The 22,198-nt window shown below is 37.9% G+C and overlaps 1 protein-coding gene across 2 annotated transcripts in view; it reads right to left on the reverse strand.

The window, feature by feature from the left end:
- Positions 1 to 22,198, reverse strand: part of PPP2R5E (protein phosphatase 2 regulatory subunit B'epsilon) — a 140,656-nt gene that overhangs the window by 26,640 nt on the left and 91,818 nt on the right. For both annotated transcript variants that reach the window (XM_058567080.1, XM_058567079.1), the window contains exons 4-5: positions 14,701 to 14,802; positions 8,415 to 8,507 (exon numbers count right to left, since the gene is read on the reverse strand). In XM_058567080.1, coding sequence (XP_058423063.1) covers positions 8,415 to 8,507; positions 14,701 to 14,802 — 195 coding nt within the window. The remainder of the gene's footprint in view (positions 1 to 8,414; positions 8,508 to 14,700; positions 14,803 to 22,198) is intronic.

The following is a 22,198-nucleotide window of genomic DNA, read 5'->3' on the forward strand; positions in this document are numbered from 1 at the left end:
AGGCCTCGTGGAATTTATTTCAGTTCAAAACTTAAAATTTTTTAACAGGTTGGTTTGAGTCGTGTCCAACCTGTCTTGAGTTTTTAAAAACACAATAACAGGGGCTGGCCCGGTGGCACAAGCAGTGAAGTGCACGCGCTCTGCTGCGGCGGCCGGGGGTTCGCTGGTTCGGATCCCGGGCGCGCACCGACGCACCGCCTGTCAAGCCATGCTGTGGTGGCGTCCCATATAAAGTGGAGGAAGATGGGCACGGATGTTAGCCCAGGGCCAGTCTTTCTCAGCAAAAAGAGGAGGATTGGCAGATGTTAGCTCAGGGCCAATCCTCCTCACAAAAAATAAATAAATAAATAAATAAAACACAATAACAAAAAGGTCACTTTTAAGGACAGTCTGAATGATTTGCATAATTTGCATATACTTATGGCACCTTTCAGCTAAATATAACTGCAAATGTGAAGTACAAATTACTAAATAGCAATCTCTAGCAGTACATATGTTTATGGGGATACTTGAACAGTATGTCTCTTAGCAACCACTGACTGCTTTTCAGATTTGCAGAGTGGTTGAGAGCAGTCCTTAGAAATATGCTGCTAGACTCTTGCCACAATCATCCACCCAATGAAATAATTCAAAGTTCAGCAATTCATTTTCAGTCCGGGCGGGGCACGAGGAGATCATAAAGAAAATGTTTCCCAACTGTCCTAATACAGATGAAAATTATCTTTATTGGGAAAAGACAAAGTTGTTCTATAAGCCTAGGCAAGCCTACACACTCAAGGCTATACACAGCAGTTACCAAGTTACCTGAGTCTAAAATCAACAACATTACCATAGACACAACTGCACTATGTAATCAACTGACTATCTTTGCTAGATCTCTGACAGCTTTCTTGTATAAAGACTTAGATTAAGTACATAAGAAATGCTAACTGTTAAGTAAATCTAGATTTAACAAAAATTACAATGAAATTTAAGCAAGCCAGACAGACCGTTCTTAAATAAAAAAGAGCAAATCCTTCAAAGGTACAAGTTACAGAGGGTTTTTTGTCTAGCTCACACAAAAATCTGAATTTCCAGCTTCTTGAAATTTCTTGAAAAAATCAGATCTCGCAACACTGGGCCCACTTGCCTAGAGGGCGACAGTTAATAGGAGCGGACTGGCAGCAGGGTCCCAGCCCTCTAGGTCACCAGCATTCTATCACTCCTTTTCCTCACACCCAGACTATGCCATTATGTACGACTTGTCTGGCCTCTGTGAAGATCTGAATGTGCCTGGTTCTCACATATTAAAAAGTACATGCTCCTGGCAGTAATAAACATTCACTTCTCACACGGATTGGAAGAAATCAGATGGTGAAGTGGAACTGATCAGAATCCAAGGACAGGAGAGACCACATTTAACATCTTTAAAAATCCCAACAGCCAGAGAAGAACCATGTAAGTGGAGTCCAAAGGGTTTTTTTTTTTTGAGGAAGATTGATCCTGCGCTAACACCTGTTGCCAATCTTCCTCTTTTTCTTTTTTTCTCCCCAAAGCCCCAGTACATGGTTGTATATCATAGTTGTAGAGCTGTAGCTCTACATCTCAGCATGGCTTGATGAGCGGTGAGTAGGATCCGAACAGGCAAACCCTGGACCACTGAAGCGAGATGTGTGAACTTAACTGCCAAGCCACCGGGCCAGCCCCCAAAGGGTTTTTTTGATTTTCAGAATGCTAAAAGTCAAATTTCAAAAAGTTCATAACATGCTTGGTAAGACATAATAGACTAACACCATATGACTTCATGGACTGAGCCTATTCTAAAAAATATGACAAAAGAAGGTTCTCAAAACAACATATGATCCTAAAAAAACAGTAGTGACAGCAGCAGCATAACATTTACTGAGCACTTACTCTCTATGTCAGGAATTGTTCTAAGTGTTTGTTCACTTAGTAAGTCTCCATAACCACCTTACAATGGAATTACTATTATATTATGGATATTTTGCATCTACTTTCCAGATGAGGAAACTGAGGCACAGAGTAGTTATCTAACTTTCCCAAGATCACACACTAAGAAATGGCAGAGCCTGAATTCACACGAGTCTGTACACTTAATCTCTAATTTATACCTAAAACGAGAGGCACTGAAAAAGGCTCTTGAGGCAACACAGGAAGCTTTCCATCAAGCTTCAGATTTTAAAAGGACATATACAAATGATAAAGGAAGGAAACACGGCAAACGTTAAGTATAAAAGAATGGCACAGTCTTACAAAAATAGTCATAGGAACGCTAATGCACAGCATCAGCTGAGGTTTACGAAAAACACAAGGCAACAAAATGAGAATGTACTTGTAACTGAAATACTTTTTACTATTCTTATTGATTATAACATACATGTCCACTTTTTACTTTTATTTATTTTATTTTTTTTTTTGGTGAGGAAGATTGGCCCTGAGCTAACATCTGTGCCAATCTTCTTCTACTTTGTATATGGGACGCTGTCACAGCAGGGCTTGATGAGTGGTGTATAGGTCCGTGCCTGGGATCCAAACCCATGAACCCTGGGCCGCTGAAGCAGAGTGCGCGAACCTAACCACTGCGCCACCAGGCCGGCCCCTATATGTTCATTTTTTAATGGGAAAAATAGAGAAAGATAAAAATTAGCAAGTGAAGATCATCACAACACATAACCACATCCTACCAGACAATTAACAACAATTTGGTGTATCTCCTTCCAAAATTTTTAGTGTATATACAAACATTTGTTTTCCCTAAAATAACAGACTGAGGTTCAAAAAATCATACTGTTCCATAATGTGCATGTTTTACTTAAAAACAGATCATGTGTAGCTCTACCTCATTCTTTTTATAAACTGATGAATATTCCACTATATCAATGTCCACAGTTTATTCAACCAAACCCCTACTGAGGAACTTTTAAATTGTTTCCAATTTTCTGATAATTATTAACAATGATGCATTCAATATCCTTGTACATTTACCTTTGTGTACATATCCGACTATTTCTCTTGGAATTGCTTAGTCAAAATTTAAGTTGATAGAATACTATCAGATTTCCTCTTCAGAGGATTATAACAATTTATTTATATATATATATATGCATCTATTTATTGATATTTTTATGAGTTTCATGGCATAGTAAGAAGGGTTTTGTCCACCCAAGCCTCTATTATGTTCTAGTTGCCTGTACCCATACCACAATGCTTTAATTAATGTACCTTTATAGTACATTTTAATATCTAATAGGCAAAGTATCATATCATTAGTTTCCTTTTTCAAAAATTTCTTTTATTTCATGAACTCTGAAATTTTCAAATAAAGAAACTACTGAAATTTTAATTAGAATGACATTAAATGTATAAATTAAATTGGAGAGTCTATGGATATCTTTACGATGGCAAGTCTTCCCATCCAGGAATATGTTACACTTCTAAATTTATTCAAGCATTCTTTTGCAAAATTTTATTATAAGTTTCATATAAACTTTTAAATTTTGTTTCAAAAGGTGGAGATTTTAAAATTAATATTGGAATCAAGAAAAATAAGACATCTTACTAATGTTGGCAGAGAATATAATATGAGGCACGTATGAAAAGAGGAATTAATATTTAATGAGCAACTACTATGCCCCAAACGTGGTACCTGCAGACATTTTTACAAGTCATATCATTTTATCATCATAACAAGCCTAACTGTTGTAAGAGAGGTGACTGTTATTGCCATTTTACAGAAGAAAACACTGAGGCTCAGAAGAGCCAATAATCTGCCTAAGTTTTCAGTACCTGTATAAGACTGAAGGTAGGGAGCCTGTCTTTGTATCCATAGTGCCAACTCAATTAAGCAGATTTAACAGCTGTCAATTTTGAGGTATATCCTATTTTACTTAACAGTATCTCATTTATCTTGTTATCCCCACGTCATGAATGAGGAAACTCAAGCTTGGGCACCAGTATATTAACTTGCTGAAAGCCACATTGCAAGAAGGGAGAAAAGCCAAGGTTTGAATGCAGTTTCTTCTTACCCCACAGCTCATATTTTCAGCTCCTACAATACACCTAGAGTACACAAGGGAATCAGGATTCAAATCTAGAGCTTTCTAACTCTGTCCACTACTTCATGTTACAATAGCTCCATTCTTATTTTGCCTTTGTCTTTACTGACGGGGGAATGAGAGCCAGACTGGGCTGTAAAGAATACAGCTAGCTGCTATAGAAAATAAGTTTAAATCTTGTGGCTAGAATAAATTATGTCTAACTGAACAAAAAAGTTATAAGTTGAGATCACCAAAATTCTTTTTGAGATCTTTGAGAATCCACAGAGAATAAGAAATCTGCTCAAAGAAAAGGAATGAGGTAAATGTCATCTTGATTTGCAAAAGGGAAAAAGTATGAGGGTTCTCATGTCATAAGAGAACCAGGTTTAGGTACAAAACACACCAGGACCAGGTGGCACCACGGGAGCCTGTGGGGTGGAGAAACCAGCGGGGGAAAAGCGAGGGTGTGAAAAATGAATGAGCGGACTACGCGGTACAGACACGTGAAGGGCCTGCCGGCTCAAGGACAGTTAAGGCACGGCGGCAGGAGGGGGTAGGGTGCGATGGGGGATGACAGGGAAATCGCAGCAACAACGCCTCAAGCTCCAAAAGGCCCAAGCAGGTCCCAAGGCAGGACCCAACCTCCCAGGAAGGGGGCTTGGGAGAAGGAGGCAGGGGATTGAGGCCCCCCTCCTAGAAGGTGCTGGGATCCCAGGTGAGTCAGCAGCAGACTAAAGGGCAGGAAAAGGGAAAGGAGGCCAACTTTATAGGTTACCAACATGAATAAACAGGGTATTCTGGAAAATGGCAGCTAACCGGTACCCAGGGCTCATCCCCGACACGAGAGTTAATGCACTGGTTAGTCACACAATGACATTCCAGTGCCACTCAGTGGTGCTGTTGATTCTGCCAACAGCAGAATCCCCTGCCTGTCCCTTTCATGACTGACTCAGGAACTGGGGTGAGCCCTGGTTTTCAAGTTGAGTTCATTAACAGACCCAGCAGAGGAAAGGTAAAGAAGGTAAAAGTTGTAAAAATGAGGCAGAGGCTGAAAAGATAAAGTTTCAGTAAATGCACTTCACTATTTATACTTTATTTCTTATCTCTGGCAAAACTCGGGACAGACGGCCAATCCCACGGTTTCTGAGTACTTAGGGCCACATCACCAGTAAACACAGTAGACCCAGGAGCACTACTGCCCTGTGGCAAATGAATGGCATTCCTTTTTATGACAAAGTTCCAAGGCCCATAGATGAGGGGATGCTGTAAACACGCAATGCTGGCTTTTACCATGGCATCTGACAGAGTCTCTACACTCTCCTTGAACAAAATTTAAAAATGCAAGAAGGATGATGACATTCTAAAGTAAATTTCTAACTGATTCAAGGATGAAATTCAAAAACTGCTGATTAATGAATCTGTGTTTAAATAAAAGGAAGTTGCTAAAGGCTTGCCACAGGCCTCTATCCTCAGTCCTGGCTAATTTAACAATTTTCATCAATGTCTTAGATGAGGCCAATAGCTAGGCCAATATTAAAGAAGGTCACAGATGTGATAAAGATGGAAGACACAGTGAATAAGGTACCAACAGAACCAAGATCCAGAAAGACTTCAAAAGGCTGGGGAGAAATGATCTTCCATATGAATACATCTCAAATCCTATACCTCGATAAAAAGCAAACTGCATAATGAACAAGAACAAGGGAAAACATAGCTTTACAACAACATACATAAAGCTAAATTAAAAGTCCATTAAGACCACACGCTTAACCTAAGCTAGCAGTGTCATGGAACAGAAAGGGGAGCTCGTGAGACTTCCCCTTTAAGAAACCCAGCCTCCAGACAAGGGAATGGAGAACCTAGCGCTGCCCTGGACTCCCCAGGCTCAGGGCAGTGTTCAGACATAGATGTCATCCTTGAAGACAAACGGACACATGCTGAAGACTTCAAAAACCGACAAATGAGACAGGGTTGAGAGAACAAAGGACTCAGTCTAGAGCAGAGAACGCATATTGACAGCTGGTAGGCCAGATCCAGAAGGCAGATGGGTTTAGTGCATCCCGAACAGGATTTTAGAACTATCAGAAAATTTCACATAAAAATCTGGATTTCTGTTTCTCTTGGAGAAAAAAAAAAAGCAACCTGGCAATAACTGAAGGAAGAGGGGTAGCCACAGCTCCATTCAGTAGAAGTCAGTCTCCCTCCTACTGTCTGACCCAGTCTGGCCACCAGACTCACCATAAATGGGCCTACAAGCACTAGAGTTGCAACCGCTGTTCTAGAGAAAAAGAACCAAGAGGTAAACACAAAAGCTGTGTTCCAAGACCTGGAAGGTTATGTCTGGACTAGTGATATACTGAAAGGCTATTCTGGAGAAATAAGGCCAAAGGATACAAGGTATAGGGAGGGTCAACATAAAAAAGAATTTCTAACAAAAAGGAAACAATTTGCCTGTGTATACGGCCCTTCCTCACTGAAAAAAGGTAAGCAGAGGTCACCCCTTATCAGGGTCTCAAAGGAGACTGATTAGGTAGGTAAAGAACTAGCATATACAACCCAAAACGTCCCTTCCAAGTCTAAGTTTCTCTGATGTTTTTTAATATTATCATCAGTACCCATCTCCCATGGAGAGCACACTGAGCTGGGCCCTGCATGTTTTTCTTATAAGAAAAGCACTGGCTTCATGGCAAGATTGTAGGATTTACTGTTTCCATGTCAACTAAACACAGGCTTTACTGCAGAATCATTATCTGATCCTCTTGGTACCTTAATTTACCAGAAATATAAGAGAACCTTGTTATTTCATCAGTGTTGAGAAGCGAGGGCGACTCCTGCCTTGAAATCATTCCAAGCTACAGTGAGGGGAATAACAAGGAGGTATCATGGCATAACGGACCAAAAACCAGAAGACGAAATGTTCTTGGGAAAACTGGATAATCTTTCTAGACCTCTGTTTATTCATCTACAAAATGGACATAACACTTAGCCATATCTATTCTAGACTGTTGTACAAATCAAATTAAATAATAAATGTAAAGATGCTCTGACAACTATACAGTGCTATATAAATGCAAGGACTTTCCAATACAAAACACAGACCTGTTATGTCTTGCTTTCATTTTGTCTGAAATGCATTTTTGCCTCCTTGATATATGGTGGTGGATCAATCTACCTATTTATCCAGTGATCCACATATCCACCTCTCTATCTATATCCCGAACCTCACTTTTCCAAAGCCTCTCAACCTCACATATCCAGAATTCTAAATTTATTAATTTAATTAAGGAGGGGGAAAGAGGTCATCAAGAAGGTTATCAATCGGGCCGGCCCCGTGGCTTGGCGGTTGGGTGAGCGCGCTCCGCTACTGGCGGCCCGGGTTCGGATCCCGGGCGCACACCAACACACCGTTTCTCCGGCCATGCTGAGGCCCTGTCCCACATACAGCAACTAGAAGGATGTGCGGCTATGACATACAACTATCTACTGGGGCTTTGGGGGAAAAATAAATAAATAAAAATTTTTTAAAAAAAGAAGGTTATCAACCTTTATCCAGGTAAGGCATAAGAGATCAATTTCGTGCCAAAATAATGTTTTAAGTTTGAAGTTCTGCTTACTGGCTCACTAGGAGATTAATATTTATTCTCTTCTACATGAGGTGTCCTGCTAATCGCTTAGAAAGGAGCTAAAACAGTCCATACAGCAATTGGCTCAAGTACCCATTTTTCTAATTGATTGTTAACAACAGGAGCAAGGAGACATTACCTATAAATTCAGTGCCATAAAAGTACCCAGATCCCAGTAAAAAGGAAGATGTGGTATACAGTTTTAAATGTAAAATGACAAATGAAGGAAAACACGTACCCTGAGAAGTTCCAGTTAGGTGAGAGTTAATCCCTTTGGGGGAATTTTAAAGGTTAAGCTGTGCTATTTCCTAGCTGTGAAAGCTCATCAGTACTCAGACTATGATTATTTATTAAAGGTTACTTATGTTCTAGACCACGCCTACTCAGTTTTAACAGACCTAGGCGACAGTTCCTTAAGAATCCTTACGCAAATAGAAGTTTTCAAGCTACATAAAGATTCATACAAACTAAGGTTATATAAATGAAATTCCTTTATAATCAAAACTTTAGGAAAGAAAAGTGCAGGGATTTAGGCATTAGCATTCCTCGTTGTTTAAAATGTAATTAATTTCCAGCACAAATTAAAGAGGTACCTATTACTTTTAATGGGCAATAATGGAAACTGACTTATGTGTATATATTTGTTTACAAGGTGATACAACTGTCATTGCAAGATTTTTTAACAAATATCAAGAGAAAATGAGATAAAGTGTTATCAACTGAGTAACAAATACAACCAGAAGAATTTGCTTACCTGTAATACAAATTTCTGATCTATGTATTTTTTGGCAATGCTGGGTTGGAATTCTTGGCTTTCCAAAAATCGTATGAAAAATTCATATACAAGCTGCAACAAACAGATTACAGTTAATTTTAAATTACAATTCACTAAGAATAGTATCAAAAAGCATAAAAAGCCTGTAACACTAAAACTGACAGGACTTCGAAAATTGGATTTTAATACCAATTGACTATTGACTAACTACACTACTCTTTCTTGTGGCTTCACAGTTGCTGTTCTATTTTTTAAACTTTTTAAATTAAAAATCTGAAAATACAGCTACAAAGCAAATAAAAATCCCTATAATCTCACCATTCAGAGATAATCAGTGTTAACATTTTAATATATAAACCTCTCGACTTTTCTCTATGCTTCTACAACATATCAATGTACTATAATATATTTTATATGTAAAAAAGGAGTTTTCCATCTCCTTTTACCATCTAAACTACATATTGTGAACAGTTATGTCAACAGAATCTAAGCCATCATTCTTAGTATCTACAAGTAGTCCATTATACATAATTCATAATGAATAATTCTATTATTCATAGTTAATTTAATCTCCTATACTTAGTTAAGTAGTTTCTGAATTACTTCTCTATCAAATTATGCCACAATGGACCTCATATAACATACATCAGTGTGCACTTGCTCAATTATTTCATGAGGAAATATTTCTAAAAGTGGAATTGTTAGATCAAAAAATATCCAAACGGGGCCAGCCCCGTGGCATAGTGGTTAAGTATGTGCGCTCCGCTGCTGGAGGCCCAGGTTCGGATCCTGTACGTGCACGACACACCACTTGTCAGGCCATGCTGTGGCAGCGTCCCACATAAAGTGGAAGAAGATGGGCATGGATGTTACCTCAGGGCCAGTCTTCCTCAGCAAAAAAGAGGAGGATTGGCTTGGATGTGAGCTCAGGGCTGATCTTCCTCACAAAAAAAAAAAAAAAAATCCAAACATTTCAGGATTTTCAACACTTATGGCCAAATTTGCTTTCAGCAAGTTTATGGCAATTTACACTCCTCTAAGCAATATGTTATGGTGTAGGAGAATATTCTCATCTGCAAAGAGGAAGCGTGTTCTCATCTGCTGGGTCAACCTCAAATAACTGTCCTGATAAACAGTGGGGGATCACTGTTTATGTTCTTTGCAAAATAAATCTATGTTAAAGTATACATTAGATCCTGGTGTAGTATACAACAATCCAGAACTTTTAAGAGACAGACAGAAGGATTGGAAGCCTAGCTCTGGCTCTTATTAACTATGTAATTCTAGGCAAGTTAATTTCTCTAAACGTCTGTTTCTTCGACTGTATAATGGGGATGGTAATCCCTAAGATTAAATGTGATAATATATATATATAAAGCCCTCTATACAGTGGCTAACATGTACCACTATTGTCATTACTGCTTAACACAGCATTCTCAAACTTTTTAGTCGCACTCCTTTACACTTAAAAATTACTGAATAGTCCAAAAAGCTTTTGTTTATATGAGATATAAATAATTACAAATACAAACTGAGAAAATTTAAAATATGTACTTATTTCATTTTGAAACAATAAAATACATTACCTGTTAACATAAATAATATATTTTTGTGAAAAATAACTTTATTTTCCAACAAAGTTATTGAGAAAAGTATTGTTTTTTATTTTTGTAAATCTCTTTAGTGACATATTAGAATACAGATTCCTATCTGCTTCTGTATTCAATCTGTTGTAATATACTGTTTTGGGTGAAGTATATAAAGAAAAATCAAGCCTCACACAGATCTAGTAGTATGAAAGAGAGAGAGTTTTTTCATCGTCTTTTCACATAATTGTGGATATTCTACTTTGATACTATACCAAAACTCGCAGTCATTTCTTAAATATGAGTTGCAATGTAGAATCTGAAACTGTATCAATGAATGTTTCATACTCTGTTACACTAAATTCCAATCATCTGTCTTGCACTTTGAATGGATTTTTCCCCATGCACGGTTTCCCAACATCATTCATTAGCCAACTAGAAAATATTGGTTCACTGAGTTATGCAGATTTTTCAAATGTTGACACATTTCATTATACAATATCAAAAAAAAAGTCACATTCTTTAATATCTCCAATTTTATCAAAAAAGTCTTTAATCTTTGGGAAGTTGTAAAGCTCAAGGTGACAGATACAAGACAGTTACAAGTTTTCCAAAATTCTAAGTTGTGCTTAAATGCTCTAATTTTATCAGTGGTAACAACTATTTTCTTTGTTTGTTTTAGAGAAAACATCCACCAAATACCCAAGTGGGAACAACCATAGTTTGTCAGGCATTCCTTCAAGTAAAAACAATATTTCATGAAAGAACAGCTGATTTAGCTCACAGCTCACACAAGCACACCGGTGCTTTAGCACAAGACGACCATTACACTTCAGGACGCGGCAGACCTGCTTTATGCATACTGCCCGTTGCGTCACGAAGAATATTTTTTAAGTATACTCGAAGGTCAAGATTTAATAAAATTAACAATTTTGCTGCTACTTCAAGAACATTCTCAATTGAAACTGGCTTTGTTTTTATTGTAAGTGCATGACAGTGAAGAACACAACTACTAGGCCAGTTGGGCACAACTGCCTTGATTTGTGCTAATGCAACAGCAGTTTCAACTACCATTGCTTTTACAACTATTAGTGCAAATGTCAGCACAACGAAAAGAGCAAATAGCGTAGTACTGTAAAACTAATTTTGACCTTGCAGGCCACTGAAAATCCGGTCTCACGAACTCCCTAAGGGTCTGCAGATACCACTGACTTAATGCATCATATAGTGACCTATGACTTCAGATGCTAACTCCACACTTAAATTAGGTATTCACACTAGAATTTTACTTCTTTATAAAACTATGTTTTTCTCTTTGACACTTTCTGAATTCAGAAAAACTTCTTTCCCAATGATCTGAACGCTGTCGAGTTATTATTTTAGTTATAATGCCTGCGTCCCAACACCTCCTAGAAGAATTGTTCTTTTTGCAATACACGAATCTTTCAACTCTCAGTTTTACAAACAGAATGTCAGCCTTATTCAAATAACTCATAAAAGGGGATTTCATTTCTCTTTTGATTCCCACAAAGGAGAGAAATTCTCATCTTTCAAGCCTGACTTGTGGGCTGGCAGGGTTTTCCAGCGGAATTGGCTAAGTGCTCTCTCCCCTCTGATGCCTTGAAAGCAGTTATGGTTTAAAACAGTTTGGTGGAAACACTTCAGACACATTTATTAATAAGCATAAATATTCTCTACACTTAAGAGACAGATTTTACCTCAGAATCAAAAATCTCCCCTGAGTTTCTAAAGGGAAAGACTGAGGACTGGGGAAGATAAATTACTTTCAAAGGTCACGTAAATGAATTGTCCAAGGAACATGAGTAAAAAGACTTTAGCATTCTTGTTTTCAGTCTCAAGTGTAAAGCATTACAAACAATCCCTTAATTGTAAATGGAAGTCCTGCAAATCGCATTCTACTGGAAATACAGACCCAATTTCAGAAAATACACAAAGAATAACCATGGTAATTATGGGATACCAGCTTAAAAGATACCAATATAGATAATAGAAGAGATCAAGTAACATTCATACAGCAAACCCTTTGACATATTTGAACTAAAAATTTGTAGATTTAATACTTTTTTCTATTTTTAAATTTCCCCAAAGATCCATGATTTGTTATAATGAGTAATTTTGTATGGGTCACAAATTTAAATCAAAGAAGAGGTGTGCAGGAGTAGTCATTTAGCTAGGCAATAAGCCCAGCCAAACACCCAACAACCACATCTCAATGCAATTTTGCTGTTTTCTACTATTGTCAGATATTTGGTAAAAACACCGTGCTTCCTTGTAAAATGCGGTCCAGAAGAGGAGGTGCACGGCTAATGCTGGAGGTAAGAAAAAGTAAAAAAAGTGTTTTTTGGTAAAGTGTGTTTTTGTAAGAAAAACAGATTGTTGCATCAACTAAAAAGGAAAGTGTTCAATTTAGTGATGGGTCACTATGACATGTATGACTTACCACGAACAGAAAAGGAGATTTCTTAAACGTTCAATGAGTGCTCTTGTCAATACTAAAACCGCGTATCAGTGAAAATGGAAAGGTGAGTAATTTGTGGAGTCAGAATACACAAAGGAAGCCCAGGATTCTTGAGACAAGTCAGGAGCCTGTACAAAGACTTCCATAAAGCAATAGATGGTGAAGGCAACAGTGTGCCTACTGACTTGACCTTTACTATGAATGAAGACTGATTTGTGAATTTTAAGAGTAGGGTTCCTTTACCTGATCCAGCGTTAAGTTGTATTTCCCCTTGAACTAAAGAAGGGACAAGAGGATTATAGGCTCGAACAGGATGTCTACACAGATGAAATCAGCCCGTTCTGGAATACAGTTTGTGACTTTATATCTACAATGGTAGGGGTCTCATCACCATTCCTCACTGTTGCTCTGGTTTTAGAATTTCAGATGAACTAATGGTTAATGTTCCTGTAGTAATGACACAGTGTAAGCTAGAGATTTTTGGTGGCAGAATTTAGTTTAATAGCTTTAGGAATTAATTTGGTCCTATATTTTACTGAGTCATTAAGCTTCGGAAACATTAATTGAAATATTGAGTTAAACTTTATTGTACTTTAGGGGAAATTCACATCTATGGGGATCATGATTTAGAGAATTCAAAAAGCTTTTCCAAATGGCAAGAGTGGTCTACTGTCTCTTCTCTGGGATGTAGAGAAGACAAGTTGAAGCTTTTAAGATGTCTCTCTCCCTGTCTTTTCCATGGTTAAGATGTGGAACTCTCCTGAGGAGATTATCTTTTTTTGTTCATTTTGTTTTTTAAATTTCTTCTAGACTACACTGCACTTCTATTAACTGGTGCCAAGCATTAAGAATAAGACATGATAAGAAGTCCACCCACTCAAAAGAGTAATTCTTTTTTGGATTTTTGTCACAATCTGGGATATAGCATGAAAAGCACAAATAGTTTTGCAAATTTCTTAGATTGCAGATAGTATGTCTGGCACCTTAAAAAAAAAAAATCAAGCATCTAAGATAGTAAATCAATTACAGTGTTTTAACTCATTTACTCAATCTTGGCATTGGTAGTAGGAATACATATGTATAACATGCCTGGGTAAGAATTGAGAACAGAGCCCCTGAAAGCTCTCTACATAACCAGGGGAAATAGCACACACGTACATCTGTAGCAACTTTGAGTTGCCAAAGCAGGACAGGGAAAGTTGCAAATTTATGTCAAAAATTCTGAAGTAGAGAAAAAAATAAACTCAGAATTATCTTTAGGCCTTATGTCCCTGCTGGACAGTGTTCTGCTCTTCAGAAAGTCAACTAGTAACTATGAGCACATCTGTACAAAGATGCAGCAGCTGCTGCCTCCGGGTGAAGACGCACAAGGTCACATTCCTTCTCTTCCACCCCTTCCTTCCTTGCTCATTGTCACACAGCCTCTGAGAACATTCTGACTCAGTGGAAAGATGGCTTTGGGGTTCATTACATTCAAATTTCCTTGTTCCATTCCTTCGAGAAATGTTGACCTTGAAAGAAAGCAGCCAGGAAAGGAGGATGGAAAATGACGGGAATGGGTAAGTAAATGCAATACAGATGGGCCTGGTGCTGGGCGAGGAGATGCAGGGATGGCTCTGATCTGTCCTGGCACATGAGTATGACTGGAAAACATGGCCTTCTCAGTGTAAGAGAACAAAAACCGGCCTTCACACAAGCTTTCTCTCAGCTGTTATTCTTCCTTACAACACTGTGAAATAGCTGTAGCAATTTGTTTTTGCCTTTCCAGGCTAAAGAAACGCATTCGCGGTTATCATAAAGACAGGCATTCAAAGTCCCCAGGGTACTTACTGCTGAAAATGAGATATGTACTCTGTGACCTAATCACATCTAACTAACATTAATGTGAAAATAGTTCTGCTCTTGTTTGAGGCTTCAGCAGACAGGATCACATAGAAACTCTAATAAAAGACTAAGAACTGCTGGCTGGACCTGTAACCCGCGAGGGCCCACACTACAGTATTACACTGCAATTTATTATTTTATTCTTTTGGCATCCTAATTATCAAGAGTAAGAAACATAAAAAGTATTCTCTAGCTTTTCCATTAATGTACACTAATTTGATGTCTTGGTGAATACATGCCTTTCAAGGAATTCCCATGCTAATCAGCTAACGAGTTAATGGAGCTTTCTTTTATAACAAATGGTAGTTCAAAGTACCTGTAAGTGTGGCCACGATGCCTCAAGGGTAGGTTCATCTTCTTCTGGATCAAATTCATTGCTGTCACTAGGAGGGAGAGTTCTGAATATATTGCAAGATACCTAAAAACAAACAAGCAGCCGAGTTAGCTGGAAGCACCTCCAGGGCAGCCTTATACAAGGTCTTTGCAGCCAGCCGAAGGGAACCCAGATGACAGATGACAGGAACATCACCAAACTGGAATGGGGACCTCTTTTTCCATAGGCTTTGAGGCCAGGACCACATCTAGGCAAAGCTGGAAAGTAGCAGAGCAGCACCTTCTACCCCTAGAACAGTACTCCTTGTCTTCATATGGCCACCCCACCCCAGGCCCCTGTGACTTCGTACCTTCCATCAAAGCCTGCTCTGGGTTACTTACCAGTCAAGCATGCTTCTAATTAACCACTTTACCCTAAGACATAAATAACTGCTAATGGGCTTCATGTATTTCCCTTCTCAGGCTTATTCAAGATTTACAAATTTACAGATGAACTAATGGTGAAATTTCAGGCATTCACAAAAAGTCAACCAGAAAAGATATTTCAGAACCTAATATCCTTAAAATCATACCTATTCTGTTTTGTTGGTTTACAAAATAGTAACAATGCCCAGGGTAAAATCTACCTGTGATACAAACCTCTATGAACTAGGTATTCCTTTACCACAGGTAATTTCCAATTTAAACGCTGGTGGTTCAAAGAACGGTCATGAGTTGATAACTGTTGAAACTGGGTGATGAAGAGATAAGAATTCATTATACTACTCAACTATTTCTGCAAGTATTCCAATATCTCTATAGTAAAATGCTTATTTTAAAATGTTCTTGCTACTATTCTCAGGGTTCCTTTTCAATTTCTATTCTGTTTCTTGTCCTGCTTACTCATCTATCCTCTCTTAATGACCCAAACATATCCTCAGATCTGAAGAACAAAAGCAGGGGGGGATATGTGTAGAAGGCAAGAAGGGAAAAGAATGGAGATACTATATCAGAAGCCTTTGCTGGACTTTCTATATAATGCAGAAAATACTAAGCTATAATATGCCGCTCTGAAAGAGGGAAGAAGATAGGCTTTTGGGGGCCCACATAATCTGAATATGTTTATTCATTCAACAATACTTATTAAGTGCCCATTCTGTATACACACTGGTCTAGGCACTGGGAAAACGCAATGAACAAGCAGATAAAAACCTGTGTCCTCTAGGAGCTTTTACTCTAGTTAAAGTCACAACTATCCAAATTTCCAAGCTATAGAAACTGAGCCCAGACGTGTAAGCTATGGAAAGGAGATTTCGACTTTATTTTATGTGCAGTGGGAAGCCACCAGTGGATCTTAAACAGAGAAGTGACGTGATTTGATTTTTGCTTTTTTAAAAAACCATTCTAGCAGCTATGGAGAGAAGAGACAGGAAGGGGACAAGTTAGAAGCCTGTGAAAGTAGCAAGAGATGATGATGGCTTGGACTAGGATGGTGGCAGAGAAGACAGAAATAGATTGATTCAAAATATATTCTGGAGGTAGTTTTACTGCTGGCTTGGATATATGGGGTGAAGGAAATAAAAGAATCAAGGACGAATCAGAGATGTAAGGTCATTTATCCAAGATGGAGATGACTGAGAAAGGGAAAAGGTTTCTTTGTTTGCTGGTTTTGGTGGGGAGAGCCAGTTAGGAATGTGTTAAAGCAGCAATATCTAGGAGGCAATCTGACATACGAATCTGGACCTCACAGCTGGACAGGTCAGGACTGGAGACATATAAAGACTCATTGGCATATAGACGATATTTAAAGCCATGGGACTAATGGATCACCTTGGAAAGGAGTAAATAGAAAGAAGTTTCGCAAAGTACCCTCAGGCATCCAACATTTAGAAATCAGGTAGAAAAAGCACAGCCAAGAAAGGCAAATGAAAAGGAGTAAGAGGTAGAAGAAGAAAAGAACTAGAGTTTGGGGGTCTCAGGAGCTAAGAGAGAAGAGTGTCTTAAGAAAGAAGAAGAGGTCAACTCTAGCAAATGCTGCTCTCAGGTTGACTAAGATGAGCATAGAGAGGTATCTATTGGATTTGGCAGCCCTAACAAGCGGGTACTATTATTATCTCCAATTTACCAATGAGCAAACAGAAGGACAGGGGTTGTTAAGATCAGTGGTTACAGTTAGTAACCAGCAGTTACAACCAAACTCAGGCTGTCAGGTTCTTCCATTGTGTTCTAGAAAAGCAGGTAGACCACCTCTTCTATTCTATTTTAGCTTAGATGACTAAAAGAAAATTATCATATTAGAATGTTTTTGCTATGGCTAATGACAGCATACATAGCTCTATTATTTTATTTTTGTCCCTTCCAATGATTATTAGAAATGATGTTTACAAAGAAACTCGTGACTTTTCAGATAACCATCAACCTCACTTCTCTTCAACCAGCCAGCCATACTATAATCAAAAGGGCAAAAGTCTTAATTACTTGCTTTTGAATCTTCATTAAATTATACATGTATTTCAGAAATTGAGTTGAGTATTCATCCCAACTAAGTCATTTATATTTACCGTACTCTAACAAGTTTTTTTCCTTTCCCAAGAGATGAAAGTAAACCACAAAAGTAAAAAAAAAAAGCTTCTCTATACTAAAAAATCTGGGTGAAAGGACATAGAAACTCCTGCTCCTCTGTACTCTTGGACATATGTGCTACAGCAATTACTTGTTTATATATGTGTTTGCCTCTCCCCACTAATCAAGAATATGCGGTGTCACACTCTCATTTGTTTTCCCAGCACATTTGAGGCATCCAATAAATGTTCACAAAATGAAAGTCTGAATACATTAATAAAACTGTGTAGGGGCTGGCCCCGTGGTGTAGCGGTTAAGTGCGCGCACTCTGCTGCCGGCGGCCTGGGTTCGGATCCCAGGTGCGCACCCACACACCACTTGTCAGGCCATGCTGTGGCAGCATCCCACATAAAAGTGGAGGAAGATGGGCATGGATTTTAGCTCAGGGCCAGCCTTCCTCAGCAAAAAGAGGAGTATGGCATGGATGTTAGCTCAGGGCTGATCTTCCTCACAAAAAATAAAAAAATAAAAAAAACTGTATTTTGGTTTTGCTTTAACCAAATTTATAAATCCATGTTATTTAGCCTAAGATGTTTAACTCTGTATATCTGTACCTAAGATGTTCTAAACCTCTGACTTGGTCAAAGCTTCCTCTCTCAATTATCATATCAAAAGAACATCAAGTTGTGTAAACAATCCAAACAGCAAACGGTCTTAAAGGCATGTACAGTTCACTTAGCCATACATTGCCATTTCTTGAGATTTGCCTTCCTTATAACACGTTATTTAGTGTACTTCTAAACATTCACCAGATGAATAATGAGGAAGCGCAGATCTATTGGGCTGGACAATTAAGAGCTGACTCAACGGGTTAGGCAGTTCTCTAGCACATTTGGAAAGAACGTCAAAGCACATCAAGTGTCATGGAAATGACCAAGCCTCTGACCCAGCCTAGCACATAATAGGTGCTTAATAAAAATGCCATGAATGAAAGAACCATTGTTCCCGTCCTTGAGAATCTGTCCTAAGAAACTAATCCAAGACAAGACTGAAAAAACTACTTAAAACAGTCATTTGCAACACTCTCCAAACAGTGTAAAATTGGAAATAACCTTTATGTTCAACATCAGAGAGGCACATCAACTTAGTGTAATACTGGGCAGCATTAAAGATGATGGCTATATGGAAGCACAAAGAAATGTTTATAAAATAAAGATGTAGGGAGAAAGACAATTGAAAATGGTGTGACTATACTATAAAGATAAGAATGGAAATGGATAACCAAAGGGAAATTAAGAAAAGCTGTATTAAAGCAAGAGGAATATGGATGATAAATTAGGTAGCTGCTGTTATTCCTCTTGGGACACACCAAATAAGCCCTAAATCTATAAAAAGCGTTAACTCAGAGACATACACTGTATGAGTTATTTTCAAGATGAAAATGGCCTCTTGAATTTGTTTGAACAAGATTATTCCCGTCAGGAGACAGTTAAAAATCAGAGCCTCCCATAATGCCTCTAGTGTAGCTCATGAATGAACTGCTGAAGGCCTGAATGAATGGATCAGTTTAGCTGTAGAGTTGAGCTCCAAAATCATGAGTTTAAAACTGGGTCATCCATGGATGGGCTTGAGGGGCAGGGGGCGTCTCTAAATCCCCTGATTTTTCTGCAACATTTTGTATACGTGAGTCCAATTTGGGAAAAAATCCAGTTGCCTTCATCAGATTTTCAAAACACTTCCAAAAATGGTTAAAAACCACTCCCCAAAATGGTAAATTTGCTTCCATTAAATCTTCCTTTATCACTGGCAGCCATTTCTGATTTACAGCCCAGGTTTTAAATGGATTATTAAGTAGGCAACATTAATACATAGGTAACGGCAGCTGCATGCTTATGCAAATACATCATGACCACAAGTAGCCACCAGGATCACTCCCCACCACACAGCAGTTTGGTAAAGAGTCTATGTGGGTAGATTAAAATGCATCCAGGTATTTCTAAAGTCACAAACTGTCTCTATAATGTAGTTAAATATATGAGGCTCTAGCCTTAAGCCTTCTATTTTATTCATTCAGGAATGGATTATCAAAAATGAACAAAAGAAATTTTTGAAGTACATAAGAAGGATTTATTTTTCAACTATTTTATTTTAATCTATGCTGGTGTCAATGCAAAGTAAAAACAGTTTAAGAAATAAGTGTCTTTGAGATAGTCAATTCATTTTCATTCCAAAGCGGTTGTAAGGGCAGAAAGCAAGACTAGGGGAATGGGAGGAATGGGTGTTAAAATCAGGATAACTCCCCCTCAAAGATGAAAAACCTGGGATTAGGGATTCCACTGAGTTATTAGAGACTAACTTATCCAGCTCCTTCATCTTACAAATAAGAAAAGGGAGGTCCAAAGAGCTTGTGAGTTTTCCAAGGCAACACAGTGCCATGATATGCACGGAGGGTTCTCAGGGATCTTTCTCTGACACACCACCTCCACCTCCACCCCTGAAGACCATGGATGGATCTGACTTCTTTATACCTCTCTTTTTCCTCTGACTCCCCCAAACATTTCTTTTTATCATTTCTATTACTCTCTCATTTTCCCATCTCTCCTTTCCCATCAACTCTTTCCTAGGTTTTTGGCCTGCCAGTGGCCCTCAATAGCACCCATAGGTACTGTTTATCTACCTGGGAGCATTCAGGTCTAAGCTGATGACCTTGCTCAGCATTAACAGGGAAATAAACTATAACAATCTCTTCATCCCCGCTGTCTGGTTCGGACCCCATCATCAAACATCTCGATTACTGCAACAGTTTCCCCTCTGGTGTTCCTATTCCCCATATCCCTTCCTCTCATCTCCCCCATTTAGATTTTGAGCCCCTCAAGGACTTCTTATTAATTTCTGAATGCCTACACCTAATATACAATAAATGGAGGGAAGCTGGGTTGCCAGATAAAATGCAGGACACTAGTTTAATCTGAATTTCACATAAACAAATAATTTTTAGGTCAAGTATGTCCCATATATTGCATGGAACACACTTATATTTAAAAAATTATTCACTGTTTATCTGAAATTCAAAATTAATGAGGCACCCTATATTTTTATCTGCTAAATCTGACAATCCTAAAATAACACTAATATTAATTAAGAACCTCTACTGGTTCCAGCTCGGTTGTGACTCAGAACTGGCCCCACAGCACACTGAGGGAGAGCAAGGCAGGGGGACACTGCTGCAGGCAGGGCCTAGGACTCACAGCTGCTTGCTTAGAGGGACTACCTGCTCTCTTATTTTTCAGTTATTTAGTTTACTGCTGATTCCTGTTAACTACGGTACAAAAAAATAAATTTCAAAGTTGGCCAAATGTGAAAGAGGAGACCAAAAGGTTCCCACGTGCATGGCCTGATAAGAAAAAGAGGAAGAAGTATTTAGGCATATTTTCATCAGGTTCTGATTAAACAAACAACTTATTACTTTTTGACTTGCAATATCAAAATGCAACTACTAATATTTTTAAATAGTTATTTAAATTACTGCAGGAAAAAAACTCACTGTCCCCTATCTCTTTATTGCCACAGAAACTACTAATTTTGCACCATGATTTTGGTTGACATTTTGTTGTTGTTGTTTAAAAAAAATGACTAGCACATTTCATAAAAGAATAGAATGTGACTAGCACCTAGTAGCTACTCACTAAATATCTGCCAAGATTAACAATGAACAAAAATGAAGGTAAGGCCAATACAGTGAGAGTTATTAAAAAAACAACAACCATTTAACAAATACTTTTGATTTCCTTTAGTTATATACTTGTTAGCACTATTAATATTTAAGGCTCAGGTAAACCACACATGTAGTGTGATCGAGGACCACTTTTACTACAGTATAACAAGTCACCTTAAGTCATCCTCTCTGTGCTTTACAATATACTTGCCAGACGACTAGGGATCATCTTTCTTGGATAAAAGCAGATGAACTAGTTGACCTCAAGAACATTTCTCCCTCTTTTATCTGGGAAACTATAATTCATACAATTACACAATACAACTGTATATCAACTGTAAACACAACAATAATGACATCACAGCTATGGAATGAATTTTCTTGAGATTGTATCTAAAAAGTAAATTTTCTAACAAAAAAAGGACTATATGAATGATGTGACATAGAGAACATTCAAGCAAATTAAAAAGTGCCCTTTTTCGTATAGCGCTATTTGTATTACGACCTCATGCAAGTAACAATTTCAGTGATATCCCTGAGTTTTTTCATCCAGTTTATTCATTCATTTATTCATTCCATAATCATCATCTATTGAAAAGAAACCGAAATGATTTAATCAAGATTTAGAACCAGAGGGAGGACCTAATAAATGCAATGTTGAAGCTAGGTTATCATGCATTATTCTCATACTATTTTGTGTTAGCCCAAATGATGCATTTAAGTAGATACGGTAAAACTGGATCTTGAAAGAAAATGAGAAAATCTCATAGTAGTTCATCAACATTTACCATGGATGTGATTTTTAAAAACAATTACATCCAAAATAAAAAATGTGAACATAAGACTTACTTTAAATCTCTAAATCAAACATTTGAACAGAGAAGACTATTTCTAAACATGCTAAAATTTGTATTAAATATTCAAACTCTAAGAACAAGAACTAATATACTAACAAAATTTGCCAAGATACCTCGCCAACATAAAAGAAATAAATAATAAACAACATACATATAATGTCAAGTTACTTTTGGTAACACCAAATTTAAGAATTCTTAATGGTCCCAATGATAAAAGACTTTTCAAACCTGACTCTCAGCCCTTTTTATAGTAATTATAGATAAATAATTATTGATAAGTACAAACAAGGAGAAAAACACCAAAGCATCTGTAACTATGTTCAAGGCATTTAGAATCAGAGCAGATAAACATCTTTTAAGGTGATGCT

This window comes from Diceros bicornis, chromosome 24 (genome assembly GCF_020826845.1).
Source record: "Diceros bicornis minor isolate mBicDic1 chromosome 24, mDicBic1.mat.cur, whole genome shotgun sequence".
Classification (NCBI taxonomy): domain Eukaryota; kingdom Metazoa; phylum Chordata; class Mammalia; order Perissodactyla; family Rhinocerotidae; genus Diceros; species Diceros bicornis.